This window comes from Diadema antillarum, unplaced genomic scaffold (assembly GCF_040938485.1).
Source record: "Diadema antillarum isolate AM-2024a unplaced genomic scaffold, OU_Dant_1.0 seq00000221_RagTag, whole genome shotgun sequence".
Lineage (NCBI taxonomy): Eukaryota > Metazoa > Echinodermata > Echinoidea > Diadematoida > Diadematidae > Diadema > Diadema antillarum.
The window spans coordinates 238,929-261,715 of record NW_027271275.1 but is presented as its reverse complement, the minus strand read 5'-3'; the positions used below and the strand labels follow the sequence as shown (position 1 = coordinate 261,715).

The following is a 22,787-nucleotide window of genomic DNA, read 5'->3' as shown; positions in this document are numbered from 1 at the left end:
TGGTAAAATTGGGGAAGAATCAACGCGTGGTGCTCCTCTTGATCTTGGGGCTCACGCTGCTCTGTGGAGTGATCCTCTTCACCAACAACACGATCCCCTTGATGTCTTGGTCGGCCTCAAGTGAACAGGTAGTGTCCAAAGTGTTCTCCTCAGATCAAAAGAACCCCGCCGTCGTCGACGCGATCGACAAGGGATGCTACCTGCAGACGGCCGACATGATTCAGCATCAACATTCGCCCCAGCTTCAGGCTGAACGGGACTGTCGGCAGAGGCTCCCGTCAGTCTTGATCGCAGGGGGCGCACTTTGCGGCACGGCGACCATGAAACGCGTTCTTTCTTTCCACCCAGACATCGTCGTTCGGGAAGACAGTGATCCTGTGTTGCTCAAAGTGAATAGCGAGGAGGACAAGAAAGAGTATCGAATGATGATGCCGTATTCGCTGCCACACCAAATGACTATCGATACCTCACAAGAGTACATCTATGGCACTAACTTTCGCTCTATTCTACAGAAGAACTTACCTGAGAATGATACTAAAGTGATCGTTCTCATCAGGGACCCTGTAGCCAGAGCTATGACCGAGTATTTGGTGCTATCATCAAATTTTGCTGAAGCATACTACAATGAAGGAGTGATCATAACGGTCAATCAGTCACATTATTTTCGTCAAGCTGATAAAACCGTCCTGAGACATATGTTCTACGAAGGCAGAAAAAAACGAAGCTTACCAGAACAAGCCATGCCTGTCGATCACAAGCAAAGAAAGCCCAGGGCGAAGTCGGAGGCGAAAAGACGCAAAAAACATCGCAGAAGAAAACGGCGTGCTGATAATCAACACCCAGACACTGACGAACTTTGGAAGTTACAACAAGATCTTAAAGATTCATTTCAAGAAACTGTTTGCGATGAGCAGGGAAACATCAACCCTACACAATTTTTGATTGAACGAAGTAAGTACGGAGCAAAGCTTAAACGTATCGCTTTTCTTCGTTTTCATAGTTTTCGCCTCCTCGTTTTAGACGCAGAGGCATTCGCCAGGAACCCGGCTGAAACCATGACATTAGTAGAATTGTTTCTCGGCCTGAAGCCCTTCTTTCATCGCAGTTTCTTTGATTTCGATCTTTCCAGCGGCAAACTGTGTTTCAACACAGCCGAAGTCCGGTCCTGTGGAGAGCCCATTTTCTTAAACCGCTCGATGCCGACCGTCCCGGAACAACTCGTCACGGATCTTAGAGAGTTCTTCGTACCCTGGATGAAAATGCAGCACAATGTCGCAAACGCGTACTTCGAACACCGTGGAGAGCACCCGACAGTATTGACTCCATTTAGATAGGATTAAAACCAGCCTTACTTCACCTCACATATGGAAGTGTTCCATACTGAGGCTATGAATAGAGAACCTATATCAAAATGACGTCACGGTACGTAGATAAGAAAGAGTGCCCTCCAATAGAAGCTGAGGACAGCCATTGTGTTTCTATCGCACTTGAGATTTGAGATCGTCTGTAATGTTTACTTTGTCGATAAGCAATTTCCATTATTAAGATTTGTGATTTCTATATGGGAGGTTTTTGCCTTGTCATCATTAAATTTTGTGATTTCTATATGGAAGGCTTTTAATTTGTGTGTGTGTGTGTGTATGTGTGTTATGCAGAATTTAATGTTGTTTCTCTTATATAAAACATGGTATGATTTGAAAAAAAAAAACCAAACCCAAAATATTTTACTGTATGTTGGAATAATGATTTAGCAGCACAAGAAAGAAGAATACACCTTTTTTTTGTTGTTCATATCAATTTCATTGTCAACATGGACCTGATATTGAATGAAACTCAAATAAAGAATATTATAAAACAAAAAAGTGTGTGTGTGTGTGTGTGTGTGTGTGTGTGTCGTTGGTAGTACGAACAGGTCAAACAGAGCGAAGATTGCATCTTTTTGTAGCATTCCAGCAAGTCTGTAATTAAGAAGAACAAGCATACTGTCAAGTGTCGCCAGATTGCTTGAAAAGCAAAACGTAATGGATTGGAATCGGCATATAATCATGCCCGTGTGCTTGACATTGGCGTAAATCCGGGGTTGGGGTTGGGATGCATCCCCCCCCCCCCCCCCCCCCCGAAATGGAGGGGAGGGCGATTGGCGTTTTGTAGGTCTTCTTGTAGGCAGACATCAATATCTTTTAATGACTGATAAGTTGCCAAAATGTCTTAAAGGTATGATGAAACAGGAAGAGACGATTCAGCTTTATATCAAATTCAGCTCATTTACCCCCCCCCCATTTCATTTCATCAATTATCACCATTATATAATAGAACAGTGTCCGAGTATACCTATACTTAATGATACTGTACAGTATTCTCTCGAATTACAGGTATAACTGCTAAAATTTTGACAATTATGTAGGCCCTGTTTAATGCTAATAGTAGTGTTACAATCTCATCTCAGAATATGATGGTTCTGTTGAGATCTCGGCTAGCCGACTTTAGCTGCACACCAGACAGCAGTCTGGAACCGGGGTTAGCATTAGTGCGGGAGGTGGGGAGGGGGAGGGGCCATTCTATCTTCTTTGACAACAATTCAACGCGAAACAATCAGTTTCGTATCGTGCTCATGGAACTGTAAATAGACGAGTCTGCACAAAATAACGGATGTCAGTGTGGCAGCATTTACACTGCTACAATACACATGTTATATGCATTTATACGATATTGACAAAAGTAAGATTCTCATTTCATATGATCCTATATCGACATTATATGTAACGGACATGCGACAGCCGACAGGGCACTCTGGGGTATCGTCTGCTGTTCCTCAATGTTTCAAACAATAGGTTGGGAATGCATTACGTAATATTTTACTACAACTGAGAATCGTGTACAGACGCGGTGTGCCTCCACCTCCCTGGTGTAACAATAGATTGCATGCATCGCCGTGTGTTCAGTATGTGCACTCGTGTGGCCCTGTGCTATTTCGCCACTACTTGTATTAAAGTACAGTCAAACCTGCCTTAGCGGCCACCTCTCTATAGCGGCCACCTGTCTATAGCGGCCACTGAAAAATCCCCCCGAGAGAAAAGCCATGTTAAAGACCCTGTGTATAGCGGCCACCTGTCTAACGCGGCCAGCGGCCACAAATTTTGTTTCCCGTGGTAGATTTTAACCTGTCTATAGCGGCCAAAAACCTGATGGAGCCGTAGCCGAGCCGATAATTCAGTGTGTTTTTCTGCTTTTTAGCCGTGCCAGTCATTCCTGGGCAACGTTCAGTGATCGCCACCGTTGCATTCATCACTTATTCAGTCCCAATAATGCACTAGTGTTAAGTTTTCTTCATGACTGTGCACATGCTACGGTTACTGTCAACAATTTCATAAACACCGACATTGTTTTATGCATGATACACACGTGTGCATACGTACACACATACATGTACATGTAAGTGTTTATAGATGTATACAACGATAATACATGTGCATTTAGGCAATGTACACAAAGATGGATTACCTGTCTATAGCGGCCACCTGTCTATAACGGCCACTTTTTCCGTTTCCCATGGGTGGCCGCTATAGACAGGTTTGACTGTATTTTAATAGCGTATAATACTAGGATTATTCGTCAGTGCCTTAACCTGGAACACGGAGTATATCGCCTGACCGGGGTTTGCTTGCCGTCCAAGTTGTCCAGGTCACTGGAGTGACAAGAAGAAATAACATTGTCATCGATGTCAACCAGGTGAGGTCAAACCTACATGTAAATCACTACGGATAGCCACGGCAATGATTAATCATAATCATCTGGATATACGTATTGCAATGTCCTTGCATGAAACATTAGTTTTATGTTGCAACCCTCGAGTAGCAGTAGCAGAAATTAGCGTCGAAACTTAAGTTAATCATAAATAGTAGCTAAGAAATAGGAATGGTGGTAGTGGCAATGTAGTAATTGTGGTATAGTAAAGTAGAAGTAGTAGTCCTGTAGTATACAGCGGCAGTATCCGTAGTTGTATAAGTATAGTAGTAGTAGCAAGGAGGTACTATAGGCGCCTAGTACCTCCTTGGTAGTAGTAGTAGTATAGTAGTAGTAGTAGTAGTAGTAGTAGTAGTAGTAGTAGTATAGTAGTAGGAGTAGTAGTAGTATTAGTAGTAGTATTAGTAGTGGTCACGTAGTAGTAGTATAGTAGTAGTAGTAGTAGTAGTAGTAGTAGTAGTATAGGAGTAGTAGAGTAGTAGTATTAGTAGTGGTCACGTAGTAGTAGTATAGTAGTAGTAGTAGTAGTAGTATAGTAGTAGTAGTAGTAGTAGTACAGTACAGTAGTAGTAGTAGTAAAAGCATATACCGGTTTTATAGTAATCATACACCAGGATAGGATGATAGTATATAGTGTACAAATATAGTACGGAAGGCCGATGTATACAAACAACCATATAATAATGACAGCATACAGGATTTTCTTTCGGGGCGGGGAACGGATGGGGGAGCATGAATGATAATGTTCAACAGGCGGGGGATCGAGGGACGTATATCACCCCCCCCCCCCCCCCTCCCGCAAGGGAAAACTTTTGCGTTTCGACAATCGGGAGGGGGGGGGGGGGTTCAATTAATGAATCATTTGTCATTATATATATATATCATATTATGTATATATATATATATAATATATAAGTATATATAGTATATATATATATATATATATATGGGTTTGATTAAGATCTTTTGTCACACCATGGGCACTCATGAAGAGTGTGACCTTGCCTTTCAGTATTTGAGAGCTATGCTCCGTTTTTAAGATCTTCAAGATCTAGGATTTATTTTTTTTTACGGCGTTCTTCTTCTACTGATTCGTTAACTATATATATATATATATATATATATGTATATATATTTTTTTTCCCGACAAACTGCTAGCTACTGAAATCCTTGCATCTAATTAGCTGAGCGTAAATATACATGTTATACAAAATATCGGACAAAAACGCTTCAAGAAATGCCCCAGTCAGATGCACCCTTTGGGTAGAATAATTTTCAATAAAAAAAATATATATAAAAGTCGTTGTATGTGCCACCGTGTCCGTCTTCACTCTGTACGAATAATGGCGGTGGACGAGGGGAGTATGGGACGCTATCCCCCTCTCCAGAAAAGGAGCTTTTGCATTTTTGTAGAATTGAAATTCAACTATCATGATGAAAACTTTTGGTGGAATATTTAGAAAGTTTTGATAAAAAGAAATAATTATTTATGTGGTATTTGTCATATCTTGTTCGGCCTGTTGATCACGATATCTCCTTAAAGAGGATATCAATCACAAAAGTTCACATAATGTGACACTATAAAATCAGCAGAAACCATCGAAACATTAATTTAAAAAGCTTCTGAAGTCATATATGTTCGCATCTTGTTTTGGTTAAATATTCATTGAATTGCATACCGGGTATATATATTTCTATCTCTTCTTTGTTCTTTAACCTTCTTGATAATCATTATGTACAACTATACAATGTATGTTATTCTCTTATTATTATGTCCATCTGCGCCTCAGAATAGGCCGCTCACTAGATCGATGGCGCATTACAAATGCTGTATCTATTATTACTGATATAGGCTGATACTGGTTGTCTAAGTATAAGTTAAATGTATACATCATGTACGTACCAGGGTGTATTGCCTATATGTTTATTTTATTTACATTGCGCCATTGATTTAGAAAGGTGTTTCTGTCCTATCTACATCCAAAGGCAATGATACCGGAACAGGTTTTTGTCGGTAACGTCAGTAACCCTATAACTGAACTCAAAATAGTGCAGAAATTATAGGCCGCAAAGCCTTTGCGAGGTTGCTGAACGCTGTCTGCTATCCTCATATATCAAGCTTCCCGTTTTACTTATTGCAAGGGCGCTAAGTTCAAGTTAACAATAATCTATATTAAAAAAGACAAATCAAAAGACGTAAGTCAAACAACCACGTTTCCAGTATGTGCACATGGGTTAGATGTTTAAAATCGATAAAAGAGAAAGCTATCAGAATGTGAAGAGTTTCATATCCGCGTGTGATCGCGTTTTTAATGACTCGCGAATTAGTTGAACCAATTACATCGTTATCTCACACTATTCGAAATAGTGCACGTGGTAGTGCAACAAAATTTCAAGTAATTCCGTTAAGGAAAGACTAACTATCTACAAAATCTTTATAAATATTTATTCTGCAGTAATCCAATGATTATTCTGAGTGAAAAGATTCGATCGTTCTTGTTGGAATTTATCTTAAACAGGAAATGCAGAGTTCTTGATTTTGTAGAAGAGCTAGCGTGAAACTTGTGAGGGAATGGCGATAACACCTCATCTGAACTGCCTAAAATGATTGTGACTAATTAAATGATATTGTTTTATGAAATATATTGCGATGAGTCGAGATTCAAAAGCTTTCTCCTTCAACAAAATGATTGAAGCTATATGTAACTCATAATCTGTTTCACTGTTTACGAGATTATTATGATAGGCCCACAACGTGTTGACATCATGGTTGACGTCCTTGCCCAGCAGCGAATGATAGCGTCGCCAGTAACACGATGATTTTGAAGAATGCCTGTATATAAACGCACTTGATTATTTTTCTCTTCCGCTTTCAAATGCATTTTCATATTTCGTATTACATTGGCATTATGTTGCAATTGTATTTGAAAGAATTTTGCGATAATGGAAATTAGATTATATTTCCATATTCAATCGAATTGTATCCCCCTTTTTTCAGATCGTTCCTGACCAGACTCTCTTTTTCACTGAGAAATTTCCGGAGTAAACATGACTGCTAAATGAAAAACAAAACAAACAAACTTTAACCAATTAAAGGGGTAAAATGACAGTAAAGGGAAGTGCCGCGGCTACCTTCTTGTCTGGAGGCCTGGGAGGAGTAGCGGCAGTCGTCGTGGGGCATCCAGTTGATACAATTAAGGTGGGTACAGCAAAGGAAAACAACCACCAAATTTTAAGAATGAATTGATTTCTTGGATAAACGATCAATAGCAAATACCTGATTAATTTGAATAATGAACGAAAAATCTTTGCATCGTCTCGAAAACTTCACAAACTAAACACCTCGCCAACAAGATTCGATAAATGATTACGTTTCGGTTCTGATTAATAGATGTCAGTTTAAGATATACATCTGTAGCCCTACTCGGCCTAGGTCAGTCATGATGTTGTCTAGTTTACATCTCTATATCAAATCCTGAGTGGCGGTAGTCATGTACACTAATATGGTGTGTGATACATTCTACTTACTATAGTTCTGTTCCTCTACATGCAAACCAATAATAATCATTTTGTGACGCAAGAGGGCATACTTTAGCATTGTTTTGAGAACACAGAGCATGCAAACGCAAATAGACACATTGTTTATTTTGGCCGAAGATAGATGCATACGACTCTTTTAGAATAAGTCAGTGTTAATTGTGAACAAACGAATCAGGAGTGTAATTTGCTCCCAGTACTCCTGAACTGAAAGTCAGACAAGCCTCGGGCAAGATTTTAAATCGTCGGGAACTATACATACAGTAATGTATTTAATTTGAATACTTCATAGTACAGATGTATTAGGCGTATATTATAAGATGATAACGATCTTTATGAATGTAAGAAAAAAAAATGTCCATTGTTTTGTTATATACCCCTTCTGTTGTCCTCGTCCAAGTTACAAGTTGAACACATTCGGATTTAGTCGGAAGTTGAAGCTGTTTATCTGTGTGTTTGTGCTTTGTTCATTCAGTAATACTGGAGAAGATTGTATAGGCCTACAATACAAGAAACATATCGCCAAGAGGCCAATATAACAGTGAATTGTTTGATAACGGTACCCTACGCCTGTATACCAATAGATACGATAAGGCCTAATATAGGCTCTATGTATAGTTCATTTGTAATTACATCTATTGTAAATTACATTTCTTGTGAATGTAGGTGTCCTACTCGGGTTTATATTTTGATGCAAAAATTGTTAATTTTGTGGTAATGATATCATTTGTACAAGTAGAGAATAAAACAAACTGAAACTGTATAAAAAATGTTTGTTTTTTTTAATTGGCGATGAAGGCATTGGGCATGTTCTAGGGGCATTCCTTCAATTCCTTACTTGTGTTAATATCATAATTCTGGTACCATTATATCGTTTGTACATGGAAGAATCGAATCTGAAATGACAGCAAAGGCCCGGATTTACGAGGCCTGTTTCGTTTGTTTCGGGTTGTTGTTTGTTTGTTTGTTTTGTTTTTACTTATTTCTCTCGTGATCGGCGTAGCTTTCTTGGTAGAATAGCCTTAGCATGAAACCCATTTTCTTAGGGCCTATTTTCACAGCAGTGTCCCACTTAAAGGATTAAATCTATAAACGGGTATAATCAGTAGGCCAACGGTAACCAAGCTCTTTTGCTAACTTTACAGGTACCATCAACAGTGTGCATCATCGTTCTATTTCGGAAGTTGTTATCTCTCTACTGCTACTTTAGTACTGGGTCCACTCTTTAGTGGGATCGATCTACCCCGCGATGATAATCGATGCACAAAGGGGTTTGGGCGAATGAAAACCATGGCCCCTTGGAATCCTAGCTGTCGTTGTAATATACTCATACTGTAGTAACTATAACGTGTACGTGTGTGCACATGTAGTACGTAATCCGCCAGTGTGTACAGTACAGTGTGTGCGTTTCGAACGTATTTTTGTATTGTCATTCTTTGACAGTCGCACTATCGGTCGCAGTAGAACGAAGGCACATCATTTCGATTTTACTGGTATCTACCGTTGTCCTAGAAGCTCACCAACTAGTAGGAGTATCGTAAGGTTCACACCTATTAAAGCATCACTGGAGATAAGGAGAAGCAGAATTTATTGCTCACTACAAAGTGCATCATGTCGTCAGATACGAATCCCGTGAAAAATTTCCTAGCAGGAGGCTTCGGAGGTGTGTGTCTCGTTGCGGCTGGGCACCCGCTGGATACGATCAAGGTGACCTACAAAAGCCGGGTAGATTCTACCCATAGCCATTCATACAATGTACATTGTAGTATTGTACGTAACGTTAACGTCGGGGCGGGGGATCTTGATTTTACAATTATGTGAAGAATGCTTGTTTCTGATGTATATTTCTGACAAAAAAAAAAGTACATGGAAGCGAACTGGTACGTTGACAATGCTTCTCCGTTATATTCTTTCTTTAGCTTTCCCATTTCGTAAATTGGTGTAGGTCTAGACCTCGACCTCATGAGACTGAATTTTTAGTGCAAGCTAGCCCTTGCTTGCGTTGACCGATAAGTAGACTAGATTTATGTCTAATTCTGCGAAAAACTTCTCATTTATAATAATGACATTTGCTGGGTCAGTTAAGCGAAAAACTGACCCAGCAAATGTCATTATTATAAATGAGAAGTTTTTTCGCGGAATTAGACATACTTGTCGGTCAAACCCTTGCGCGGCCCCTGCAAGCTGCGTGTTTTGTGTGAACGTGTGTTGTTGTGCAGTGTGAGTCGAGTCTGCTCCAGGCCTCCCGGTCCCTGGCCTGGCTGACTAGCTACTAAACTGTAGTTAGAGAGAGTAGACTACTGCAATGAATATAGTTGCACCGCATATAAAAAAGCCACTGTATCAACCAGGGAGGTAAAGGGCTCACACCCATAAATATTTCCCCATATGGATGTGTGTTAAAAATCAAATTTCAAAAAATTCTGTAAAACAGCTGGGAGAAATGAGGTGTTTCAGCTTCACTAACCTGGATAAGTTAGATATACCCTTTCCTCCATCAAATTCTCAGGGTGGATAATTCAGTTCAAATTCTGTCCAGGGGTCCGCAAAGCCAGACTACGAGTTCTTGTCACTCAGAAAATCACCTATTTTCCGTACACGTACCCAATGAAATATAGTCCCCTCAAATTCCACCAGAAAAGCTTTCATCTTCCAACCAAAATGCAATTTGTAGAGGAATTCATACTCAATATCTACAGCTATTCAGTTTTTTGCCAAACTACATCATTGATTTTTAATCAATTTTTTTCTTCATTTATTTTGGTATCTTTGGTACGAATTTGTGAAGGGGCCTGGGGCATTCCCTTGTATTTACGGGTGTGAGCCCTATAGTGGAGGTCATATTTCTCATTTGACTTTTAAACATCATAAATGTGTTTTTGATGAGATTTGCACCTACATCATATGGGAAATTACACATTCAAGGGTCATAAAGCTTTTCAAAGGGACATTTTTGAAACTCATGCCCTTTGAGGTTTTAAAAAAAAATACAAATGTAGTGTGGATCAGTTCTTCATAAGATGAATACCTAGGGGCAGGCAGTAATCTTTGATTATGGGGGTGTCATCATCACATTATTGCCTACAAAATACTTGAAAAGACTCTGTTTTGTCAAACAGACTAACTTTATGAAGTTTGACCTGTTTCAGTGGTAGCCAAACAAAGAAATACATTAAAATAACACAGTCATTCAAAGTTGTGTGATACTGATGCCTGCTATGTACAAAGATCTATCTATACCACAACAACATAATAAGAAAACAAATTGTAGCCAAACAGAGTTGGGGGGGGGGGGGGGGGGTAGAGGAGAGAGGAGGGGGGGGGGGGTAGGAAGGGGAAGGGGGGAGGGAGGAAGAGATCTGACACAATAGATCAACATAAACCAGCAGAGTTTGTATGGGATGAATACTTCCCATAGACTTGTGTGCATTGCATGCATCCTCTATAGGGCTCACACCCATAAATATTTCCCCATAGGGATGTGTGTTAAAAATCAAATTTCAAAAAATTCTGTAAAACAGCTGGGAGAAATGAGGTGTTTCAGCTTCACTAACCTGGATAAGTTAGATATACCCTTTCATCCATCAAATTCTCAGGGTGGATAATTCAGTTCAAATTCTGTCCAGGGGTCCGCAAAGCCAGACTACGAGTTCTTAGCACTCAAAAAATCACCCATTTTCCGTACACGTACCCAATGAAATATAGTCCCCTCAAATTCCACCAGAAAAGCTTTCATCTTCCAACCAAAATGCAATTTGTAGAGGAATTCATACTCAATATCTACAGCTATTCAGTTTTTTGCCAAACTACATCATTGATTTTTAATTAATTTTTTTCTTCATTTATTTTGGTATCTTTGGTACGAATTTGTGAAGGGGCCTGGGGCATTCCCTTGTATTTACGGGTGTGAGCCCTATAGTGGAGGTCATATTTCTCATTTGACTTTTAAACATCATAAATGTGTTTTTGATGAGATTTGCACCTACATCATATGGGAAATTACACATTCAAAGGTCATAAAGCTTTTCAAAGGGACATTTTTGAAACTCATGCCCTTTGAGGTTTTTAAAAGAAATACAAATGTAGTGTGGATCAGTTCTTCATAAGATGAATACCTAGGGGCAGGCAGTAATCTTTGATTATGGAGGTGTCATCATCACATTATTGCCTACAAAATACTTGAAAAGACTCTGTTTTGTCAAACAGACTAACTTTATGAAGTTTGACCTGTTTCAGTGGTAGCCAAACAAAGAAATACATTAAAATAACACAGTCATTCAAAGTTGTGTGATACTGATGCCTGCTATGTACAAAGATCTATCTATACCACAACAACATAATAAGAAAACAAATTGTAGCCAAACAGAGTTGGGGGGGGGGGGGGGGGTAGAGGAGAGAGGAGGGGGGAGGTAGGAAGGGGAAGGGGGGAGGGAGGAAGAGATCTGACACAATAGATCAACATAAACCAGCAGAGTTTGTATGGGATGAATACTTCCCTAGACTTGTGTGCATTGCATGCATCCTCTATAGGGCTCACACCCATAAATATTTCCCCATAGGGATGTGTGTTAAAAATCAAATTTCAAAAAATTCTGTAAAACAGCTGGGAGAAATGAGGTGTTTCAGCTTCACTAACCTGGATAAGTTAGATATACCCTTTCCTCCATCAAATTCTCAGGGTGGATAATTCAGTTCAAATTCTGTCCAGGGGTCCGCAAAGCCAGACTACGAGTTCTTAGCACTCAAAAAATCACCCATTTTCCGTACACGTACCCAATGAAATATAGTCCCCTCAAATTCCACCAGAAAAGCTTTCATCTTCCAACCAAAATGCAATTTGTAGAGGAATTCATACTCAATATCTACAGCTATTCAGTTTTTTGCCAAACTACATCATTGATTTTTAATCAATTTTTTTCTTCATTTATTTTGGTATCTTTGGTACGAATTTGTGAAGGGGCCTGGGGCATTCCCTTGTATTTACGGGTGTGAGCTCTAAAAGTGTCTGCCACATCACATCCCTGCGTCGTCCGCGTCAACTGTACCTGACGGAATGCGGGTAGTGTGTATGACATGTTTATGCATGCAGTTTGATCTAACAGTTATTACTTAAACTTAAAGGGATGATGTGATATACAGGTACATGTAACTAGACTCCAGTTATATTGGTTGACGGGAGGATTCAGCTTTTAACTTTTTGCGAGATGTTCTTAGAAAACCAAGTTTTGTACTTAACGTTAGTTGTGTTGTACTTGTAGAAACCACTATCTGTATGAAATGGTAAAGAGTGTAAGTGTAAAAGGAATTCAAGTTTTATTTCATGAAGATTGGTTTTAATATGGCTGAGATATCCAAAATGCAAAAAAAGAGAGAAAAAACAAAGTAAAACAAAGTGATAAAAAAAGTGGGTCCCACCTTTTATTAGGATTGTTTTGTTTTGGATATCAGCCTTTTCAAATAAACCAATTTTCATCAAATTATTTTTGAATTTCTCTCAGAAGTATGCTCTTCCATATTTCATAAAAGGTTTCTCATCTAAAAAAAAACCAAATCATCATATGTAGACTAGGGATGCACAAGCGAGGTTAGTTTTACCTATTTGGGTCAAAAGTTTTATGAAGTGGATTCATTACTGTCTGTTAATAAGGATATTACTCTTCATTGCAGGTGCGACTTCAAACACAACCTACAGGCCCTGGAGTAAATCCATTATACAAAGGAACATTTGATTGTGCAGCTAAGATAGTCAGAAATGAGGTATGTGCAAATACATGTAGCATGTTTGTTTACTATTTAACTGGTCAGTAACAAACAGAAATTGTGGTGCTCACACACATGAATGCACACACTTCAGAAAAGAGGGTATTTCAGCAATGAAACTTTGGCATAAAATGCATAAAATATACAGTGCATCATATGAACGTATGCCTATTCAGATCACCTGAAATTTGAAGATTCTTGAATACATGTAAACCAAGATGTCAGATTTATCAAAGGGTACACAGGACACTCGTGAGTTTCTACAAGATTTGTAGGTACTTTAAAAAAAAAAATCTTAAACTGTTGCCTCTGAGCTGAGCTGTTCATATACAATGTATTTCCTCTTAATCTTGATTAATACGTTGTGTAGTCAGTGGATTGAAGAATAAGAAAGATAAGCTAAAATTTGTAACCTCAAAGAGTTAATGAACAGATGAATACATGAAGGGCAACTACAGTACCCACTTTCTGTTCGTTGATTAGACAAAGACATGATATTGTTCGATATGTTTGTTTAGTTGTTTTCCTTCTGTTTGGTTTCCTACCACACCAGGGCTTCAGAGGTCTATATAAAGGCATGCTGGCACCCATCCTTGGTGTCACACCCATGTATGCTGTCTGCTTTCTGGGATATAGTGTCGGCAAAAGCCTGCAGACGCCCAGGCTACCTAATGGAGAGTTTGCGTAAGTGGGCACTTCCCTCTTGCCTCTTGCTAGGTACATTGTATGTGTGTATATGTACGCCTTTCCTCAGTGACTAATGAATTCATAGTTATGGTGCCAGTCAGTCGTACCTCATTGTTCAGGATGTGCACACTTTAATCCAATAAGTCCTGGGTGAATGTTGCTGCAGAACTTATCATCAGCTGAGATCAACTTATCAAATAATCAACTCTGAATTTTAACTGTACCTCTTGGAGAAAATCAAGATAGAGCTGGTTGAATTTGTTAAATCTGCGCAAGGTCATTATATGAGAAATTTACAAAAATGTGCCATTCTACGAAAGAAACAGGAACTCTTCTCTCCAACCATGTTTTGCCAATCTAGAAACCAGTTATTTAGTACTTGACAGGCTTGTCAAAAAAGTATTCAAATTAAAAAAAAAAAGACCTTATCTTTTTCTGGCCCCAATACTGTACCCAATGTAGATGCTTTCAGGGAATAGTTAAATTTGTAATAGGTACAGCACTAAAACCCAGAATTGTGTCTTTGGGAGATACGGTGGGTTAAGGAGGGAGTTGTGTTTTACCCTGTCACCTATTATGTTAAAGCATAAAGTACCAACAGCTGTCAAATATGACATACAGTCCACCAGCACAAAGACCCCGTTTACAGTGCGGGACTGGGCCGAGCCCAGCCTCAATTGCGAGGCCGAGCCCCGCAATTTTGTCCGTTTACACTGCAGGGCTCGGCTGCGCTTTTGATTTGAACCTTTCAATATTTTGTCGTAGTGGCGCTCTGCTTGTAAACAAACGCAATTTGGTATTGTCTGGTTTTCAGACCCTTTGCCAACTGAATTACGTGGCGAAAAAGCCGCTGTTCGGGCAAAGGCCTTTGCCGAAGGAAAAAATCCTTTGCAGGACAAAACCACCTTAAACTATACTAGTTTTCGACGTTGAGGGGGTTAGTATCCTGAATAGCGAAAGATACAGGCAGAGGGTTTGGAAGCTAGACTAAAATTGGCCGCGCATTTGGCCCAGTTTGCGTTTACACTGAGAAAAGGCCGGGCTCAGCCGCGGCTCGGCTGCGGCCGAGACCACCTCCAGAGCGAGGCCAAATGCGTTGGCCTCGCATTTGGCCTTTTGCGCATTTACACTGAAATGAAGGTGAGCTGGGCCGTGGCCGAGCCTAGCACTGTAAACGGGGTCAATGATAGATACTGTATGTATTATTTAAACCATAATAATTTTTCAAGACTTGATTTTGCTCTGTGTGGCAATGATCCACCACAATTACAATATTTCCCTCATAAGAATTCAAATTTGAAGATTCTTGGAAAGGATATTGCAGTGTTGCCATATTGCATTTTAATAGGAGAGAAGTTGTTTGTGTCATGTGACTGACAGTGGCAGTTTCCGATGGGAAAGTGACATTAAGGGTGTATTGAACATTGCCGTGCTCACTCATCTGTGACATGAACTGATTGTAATAGCATTTCTGTACTGGATACTTGTACCTCCTGATTTGTTTTCTGCAGGCCAGATCAGCTGTTCATGGCAGGCATGCTGTCTGGTGTGTTCACCACTGCCATAATGGCTCCAGGAGAGCGCATCAAGTGCTTATTACAGGTACAATTACCACTCTTTGCTTCCAACGTCAATTTCCTCTTTTCCATCCTGACCACATGTGCGTGTTACGTGGCGTGTAGATGCACTCACTTAAGTATGGGCAAATCTTCTTGTATCAAAGGTCACATATTTAGGGTGATAATTGTAGTCATAGTAAAAGGTCCTTAGACTTCAGATAAAGAGTTCTCTAGACACATCCAAAAGTTGTATTCACCTGTGACAGTTTCGATGACAGGCTTTTATCTTTCTCAAATGATGGCTAATTGGCAACTGCTGATTTGCGCCAATCGGCAATCACTCGGGTGTGACATCCGAATGATAGCGCCATCGTAAATGTCAGACTGTTGGTATGCCCCCCATCCCGGTTCATTATGGGGGGGGGGGGGTTTGGCATACCAATTGTCTGATATTTCTTGCTACCCATTCTGTAATACACTTTATATCCTGCAGTTCATTCTTTTGCCTTTTTTTCGGTATGTTTATATTTTGTTTGCTTGTGGGTTTTTTTTACCAATCATACCTCCCATGAAAATTGAGACTTGGCAACTTTTAGGACTTTATGAAATAATCTTCCACTGTCATCACTTCTGGTACTCACAAAACTACTTTATGAGTGGGTTTTTGCAGTAAATAAAATACTGATGGTTGTAGTACATCTTCCACCATTTTTTTTTTTCTTTTGCACACCAGCTATGTGGTATCTATGATCAGTCATATTCAGTGGTCTTTAACGTTGCTTTAATAAAGAACTTAGCAGTGCTCAGAAAATGTTCATCGGGTGAACAAGGCTTATGTATGTCATCACATGCTATAAGGCTTGCTCCCCTAATGTTTGAAACTGTTCCTATGAAACCTACCTGCAAAACTGAAATGAAATAGACATAAAGCAAAAAACAAACAAGGTTGTCACAGATTCCTAGAGATCAAGAAATTACCATGATGGAATGGTGTGAGTAGATGACAGTAGATTGTGTTGTTGCTTCTTTGGGCTACAGATCCAGGCAGCGTCCTCTGCTGAGGCCAGGTACGCAGGTCCCCTGGACTGTGCCAAGCAGATTTACAGGGAGTCTGGTCTTTTCCGGGGACTTTACAAGGGCACCATGGCTACACTGCTCAGAGGTACGTTTCACTCTCTCGACATGAATTCAATCCTAATACATTCCTTTCAAGAAACATCTATGATGTATTGGTCCTCTCTGTCTCTATCTCTCTTTTTCATCCTTGCTGTTTTGCTTTTTCTGTCTGTTTTGCATTACCGTTGTCATTATTGCTTCCTATGCTATTCTGCCTCTTGATTACTTTGTATTACGATGTAAAAATATCTTAAAGGGATGGTATAGTTCTGGTTGAGATGAGGGTTCAGGTTTGAACTTTTTGTGAGATGATTTGAAACAATTCATATGAAATATTAAAGAGCATATGATTCTAAATGCGATTCAAATCTTATTTGATGAAATTTCGTTTTGAAATGGCTGAGACATCCAAAAACAAAGTAAAACAAAGTTGTCCTAATAAAAGGTGAGACCCACCTTTTATTAGGACCACTTAGTTTTTAGATATCTTGTCCAATTCAAAACCAATTTTCATCAAATTAACTTTGAATTGCTTTTAGAATCTTATGCTCTTTGATATTGCATGAGTGGCTTGTAGAATCATTTCATGAGTGGTTTCCAATTATCTCACAAAAAGTTAAAACTCAAATCCCCGTCGCAACCATGCAAAACATTACATGTACCATCCCTTTAACCCTGATGCTTGAATCATGTTTCAACCCTGAATGTGCCCCATTTATGTTTACTCATCTCGGCTTCCAGAGTGCTATGTTCATGTATACATCAGGACACAGTAGGCTCAACATTTAATGTTTCTGTGCAATTAACAGACAGCCACTGTCTCTGCCTGTTTATCCTTCGCAAATAGTGAAGCAGGCACCACTGGTTCCATTGTTTACATAAGATGTAATCCCACAGTCTGGCATTCTTATTTGAGTGTGTGTTTAATGTTCATATTTTGCTGGATTGAACTGCTGAAAACACAATAGACACATGTAAGTGAGAAGCATTTTAAAAATGAGATTATGCTGTCTGTATCATAATCCTAATATGAATCTGATAGTCGTATCTCAATTGCTTCTCCTACTTCAGTTTTTAGTATTGTCATCATAATGATGTATTAGCATGCTGTCCGAAATGTTCATGAATTAAATCACCAGAGTGCCAGACAGGTATCCAGTCCATAGAAGAGTTCTACAGCACTTTTGCACTATTTGAGTTGATGTGGCCAAATTCAAAGTTGACTTTGTAGGAAGCAAAATATAAAAATTGAAAAAGTGTTGTCACGTAATTTTGATATTATACAATGTACAACATTTCACATCAAATTCCCCTTGAGAATGGTATTGCATTGATATGAATGTAAGATTTGCTGGTAATATTATGCAGGCCCACCCACCTTCTCCAAACCTTGGAACTATAATGACACAATAAAGCATGTTACATGTAGATCCAGCCACTCACAGATTTTCACTGATTTGACACATTCAACAATGATTTTCTACAGCAGTTTTTTTTTTTTTTTTTTTTTTTTTTTTTTTTTACACAATACCAGAAACTCTGAAAGCTTGTTGTAGAATCACATACACGTAGCTCATATCTTCAAACTTCAAACATTGCAAAACAATATCTGTATGTGTGTAAAAATGACCTAATTTTTTTATTTATGTCCACCATCACTCTATTTTTTGTACATAGATGTTCCAGCCTCAGGTACATACTTCATGACATATGAGCTGCTCAAGAAGGCACTGACACCAGAGGGCAAGTCGTAAGTTGCAAAATTTCAAGGTGCTCATGACAAAGGAAAGTGTTGTGCGCTTCCAAATGCCAGTTTTAGAAATTTGCACCATCTAATTTGATAAACAGGCAATCTACCTTTACACATGGCATACCAAGTTATCATTTCTCATAGAGCAATGAAGTTTGTTGCAGAAGATCGTGATCAGCTATGGCGTGCCGCATTACAAGTATATTCAAATTTTGATTATTCCCCTCCCCGGACCTTGCAGTGTAACAAAGTGTTCAGTTCACTTGTTTCTTTCTAATCAATTTCAGTACCGTACTGAAATTAATATTATCGAAACTACTGCATGGAGTCCAGTGTTAAAGCAAGCTTTCCTATTTTGGAACAACTTATGTTGCAGAACTATGCACAAAATTTGAATAATGTTTATAATAAACTCCTCTTGTACACTGCTCAAAAAAAAAAAAAGAAAAAAAAAGAAAAGAAAAGGCACTTGTGTGCTATGATTAATACCCTGTACACCATTAATTTTGCAAATTGGCATGTGTATGACAATTGTTTGTTTTGATGACAGTGGAGAAATTAAAAAATATGTATTATTCCTTTTTAAAGAGAAAAGTTTGAGATTTTTCACCTTGGAGATTACATTGTATGTGCCTTGCTTTTCTGTCATGGGAGATAATGTTTTTCTTCACTGGGGTGATAAGTCCTTGTATCTGCAATTTTGGTGAAAATGACTTTTTTTGACTAATGGTCAGATGATCAGTTAAGTGATGTCCTGTCCAAATCCTAGATGTCTTACCCCAAAAATGAAGCCACCACAGCATGTCAAAGGAATGTCTATCCCATTGGATACAGTGCTTTGGCTGCCATGTTTTTTTGCTCTCCTGAACATTTGACATTTTGTAGATATGAGGTCTTGTCGCCCCAGCGACATTTTATGAGTTGTCAAGTTTGAGAAAAAAAACCAACAAAACATCTAAATATTGAAAGGGCGTTTCACTGTAGATGTTATCATGAACGGATGAATTGAAGAGCTCTGTTTCATTCCCCAACCAGGCCCAATGATCTGAGTGTGCTGAGTGTGCTGTTTGCTGGTGGTATGGCTGGCGTTTTCAACTGGTCTGTGGCCATCGCTCCAGACACGCTGAAGTCAAGACTACAGACAGGTATTCAAACCTTCAATGCAGTATTTACTAGAATACATAATTCTTCAACAATTTCCTAGAATGCACTTACCAAGAACTTTTAGCTTCACTTACAAAGTGTGTGTCAGTATGTGTATTCCTGAAAACCTTTATAGGGAAAGAAAAGTTATTCTTTGATGTCACCACACTATTAATCCACAGTGAGCCATGCACATACATGTATAATATCTGTAATCAGATATGACTTGCTGCCAGTCTATGAAATCAAAATTGGCCTAGCACACTCTAGTGTGTCATAAAAAGGTGTGTTTTGATCAATCATATACTGAATGAGAAGTTCATTATTTTAGTCATATAAGCCAAGCTTTTCCTAGTACCTACTTCCTTCATTTTACAGTAAAAGTTGGCCAGCTCTTGTCAACTTTGTTCAAGCATTACCTCTGACATATTTGAGCATAATAAGAGAAGTGGACGTGTAGCCTGAATAAATTACAGTTTAATATGTATGCAAACCAACTTGGACTACTCTGTCGAGGTAAGTGATATCCAGGGCAGAGTTTCACAAAACTTGTCAGTCACTTGTCAGCTACTGAAATCCTTGCATCTGATTGTCTGAGAGCAAATTTGTCAGTGAAAAATCACTGACACCACACTTTATGAAATGCCCCCCCCCCCCCCATGAATATGTTGATATAATAACCTCAAATTACTCCTTGCCATGTCAAAACTCTTTATAGCTCCTGAGGGCACCTATCCAAAAGGCATTAGGAGCGTCTTTGCAGAGTTAATGAAGAAGGAAGGTCCCCAGGCCCTCTTCAAGGGCCTAGCTCCCGTCATGATCAGAGCATTCCCAGCAAATGCAGTGAGTATAGACACACACATACATATTCCACTTACATGGTAGCTCAGAGAGCACCATGTGTGTTCAGCTAGACAGATAATTGTTATTTAAAAGAATAAAACAATTTATCATTATAAGTTGTGTAAGTTTAGTGAATAATATTTTAATCTTATCGTTTGTTTTGATGCTTAATCTATATATGTGTATATTTATATGAACATTGGTAGATTATTAGATAGATGACAAAAAGATTGGTAGGTATACAAGTGTAAATAGATCTAAGAATGAATAGATATATAAAATGACAGAAATTCCAGAAGCTTTCCTACATAGCAAATATTGTCTCCAAGAGGCAAGAAGACTATAAAGTTCTCACACTGTGGCAAACTAGTAGTCCTACATGGTAGCGTTAACCCATGCTGTAGAGAACTGCCCAGTAACTGAAATCAAGCCTGTGCCAGTCGTATTGATACGAGAAATGCTAACGAAACTGTACCTTCAAGAAACAGCATTTTACAGTGCTTGAATAGTGAAAAAGAAAGTGTAGTTCTGGGTTCCGTTTCATGTAGTCATCACATAAAAGTCTTTACATAAATCTCAGAATAGCTACAGCCACTCATTATGTAGTGCTATGAGAATTTCAAATCCATTTCATGAAGTCTCTCATAAGTGTGTCTTGTGAGTGACGAATGACTTTCATGAAACGGACCCCTGCTCTGATGAGATCGCTAGGAAAAGCCAACAGTCACATGTGAAATATCATGTCCAGGTCATATCAACCAGGGAACATCAAGCAGAAAACCTTCGATGTCACTTTTTCACTCTCTTTTGTTTTCCTTCTTGCTCCTTTCATTTATTTCTGTATCTATCAGGTATTATAATAAATGTGATATAAATTCTTGTCAGTGATATGGTGGTAGAAGTGACCCAGAGGTCATTTGATAAAGTTTCTTTACTGTTGTCTTTACTACATGTTTGGTTTCGAGTTGACAGCACTCATACATTAACAAATATAGAGTCAGTGAAAAGAACTTACAACTACTGGTATGTATCTAATCTCTCCATTTTCTAATTTTCTCATTACCTGCACTACAGGCGTGCTTCTGCGGATTCGAACTTGCCATGAAATTCCTCACGTGGGTAGGGATGTAGTACAAAGATGCTTTTGGACAGAACCGCACTGTCAAGGGCTAGAAGGATTTAACACGAGGTGAATGATTATCGTATGGATGGCCTGTGTACACAGTGAGAAGAAATGTGCAGTATTTTCAGATTTTTCTCAGTGTTGTTCTGTACCTCAATTCCCTCAAAAACGTATGTCATCATCAAAATACCAAGGAATTCCTTATTTCTGCTGTGCATTTGTAAACCAAAATTCAAATAATATGTGAGAGGTTCTGCAACGAGAGCTGATGTGGGGTATGTGACTTTCAAAAGAAGGGAGTGAGATATATTAGCTTAGATTGCTGATCACAGCCGACTGCAAAGGGTGAACTGAAATGCCATTTGTACATGAGTACACATTATTCAAGTATGTAAGTATCATTTCAAATGCTTCCACCAGCCCAGCAGGTGGATAGTGATGGTACAATTTGCTGTACGTAGTCACAAGGATAATGACAGTTGTGAAATCAAACTGTGCTTCTAACCAATGAAAGTTGTCTCTTTTTTATTTAATGCGAGGTTGCTCCCTGTGAGGTTGCTCCCTGTGAGGTAGCTACAATTTTCCTGACAAGCTTCTGGTTTCTTTTCTAGCAGTACATCTGTAAAGACGTATAGTTACCTGGTCTGTGATTCATGACGTGGATCAGCTTTTTGTAGAAAGAAAAATTTTATGAGACATTCCATTCTTGGCAGGTTATAACAGGAAATCGTCGCTGGGGTGAGAAGACCTTGTATCTGCAATTTTGGTGAAAATGACTTTTTTGGATTAATGGTCAAATAATGGGTTAAGTGATGTCCTGTCCAAATCCCAACTGTCTTACTCCAAAAATGAAGCCACCACGGCATGTCAAAGGAAAGGCTATCCCATTCGCCACAGTGCTTTGGCCGCCATGTTTTTTGGCTCTCCTGAACATTTTCATTTTGTAGATACGAGGTCCTGTCGCCCCAGCGACGTAATACTAATGCAAGGCTTGACATAAACTTTATTCTCTGATGGCCCATTTGGGCCACTAAAATCTTTGAATCTGAAATTTTGGTGGCCCTAAAAAAGAAATGGAGTAGCTGAAATACAATGAAATATAAATATTCATTTTGAATTTGAGCTGCCTGATCGGGCCACCAAAAGGTAACCTTTTTAGAATTTTGGTGGCCAAAATGTAACCTTTTGGGAATTTTGGTGGCCCAATATCAATTTTTAGTGGCCCTGGGCCCTCGGTAATGGTGAGCCCTGACTAATGTCACTCCTAATAACAAGACAAAACCGATGCTGTATTCATTCTACACTTTTAAACATAAGTATGAAAAATTTGGCTGCAAATACTTGTATCTCAGCCAGCAGGAAGAGAGAGGGGAAAAAATATCAGTCAAAACATTACATTGGCACCTCAAAAGATATGGCATGTTTGTCTCCTTTTTTCAGATTCGGGAAGAAAAATATGATTTAAAATCATACTAACAGATTTGTCAAGGTGTATGACATTTGCAGGTGTCCACATAGGACATGG

The 22,787-nt window shown here is 39.0% G+C and overlaps 1 protein-coding gene across 1 annotated transcript; it reads left to right on the top strand.

Moving 5' to 3' along the window:
* Nucleotides 1-8,753: 8,753 nt before the first annotated feature.
* On the top strand, nt 8,754-22,183 carry LOC139729160 (mitochondrial carnitine/acylcarnitine carrier protein-like). Its single transcript, XM_071640088.1, has 9 exons — nt 8,754-8,988; nt 12,949-13,038; nt 13,595-13,725; nt 15,240-15,330; nt 16,326-16,449; nt 18,081-18,153; nt 19,189-19,298; nt 20,015-20,139; nt 21,214-22,183. The coding sequence occupies exons 1-9, from the start codon at nt 8,893-8,895 to the stop codon at nt 21,268-21,270; spliced, it is 897 nt and encodes a 298-aa protein (XP_071496189.1). The 5' UTR covers nt 8,754-8,892; the 3' UTR covers nt 21,271-22,183.
* Nucleotides 22,184-22,787: the final 604 nt, after the last annotated feature.

Excerpts from the sequence above, each read along its gene's own strand:
- LOC139729160 (XM_071640088.1), top strand. The coding sequence starts at position 8,893 with ATGTCGTCAGATACGAATCCCGTGAAAAATTTCCTAGCAGGAGGCTTC. Across the intron at positions 8,989-12,948 it reads ACCCGCTGGATACGATCAAG|GTGCGACTTCAAACACAACC; the intron begins GTGACCTACAAA and ends TCTTCATTGCAG. Across the intron at positions 13,726-15,239 it reads CTACCTAATGGAGAGTTTGC|GCCAGATCAGCTGTTCATGG; the intron begins GTAAGTGGGCAC and ends TGTTTTCTGCAG.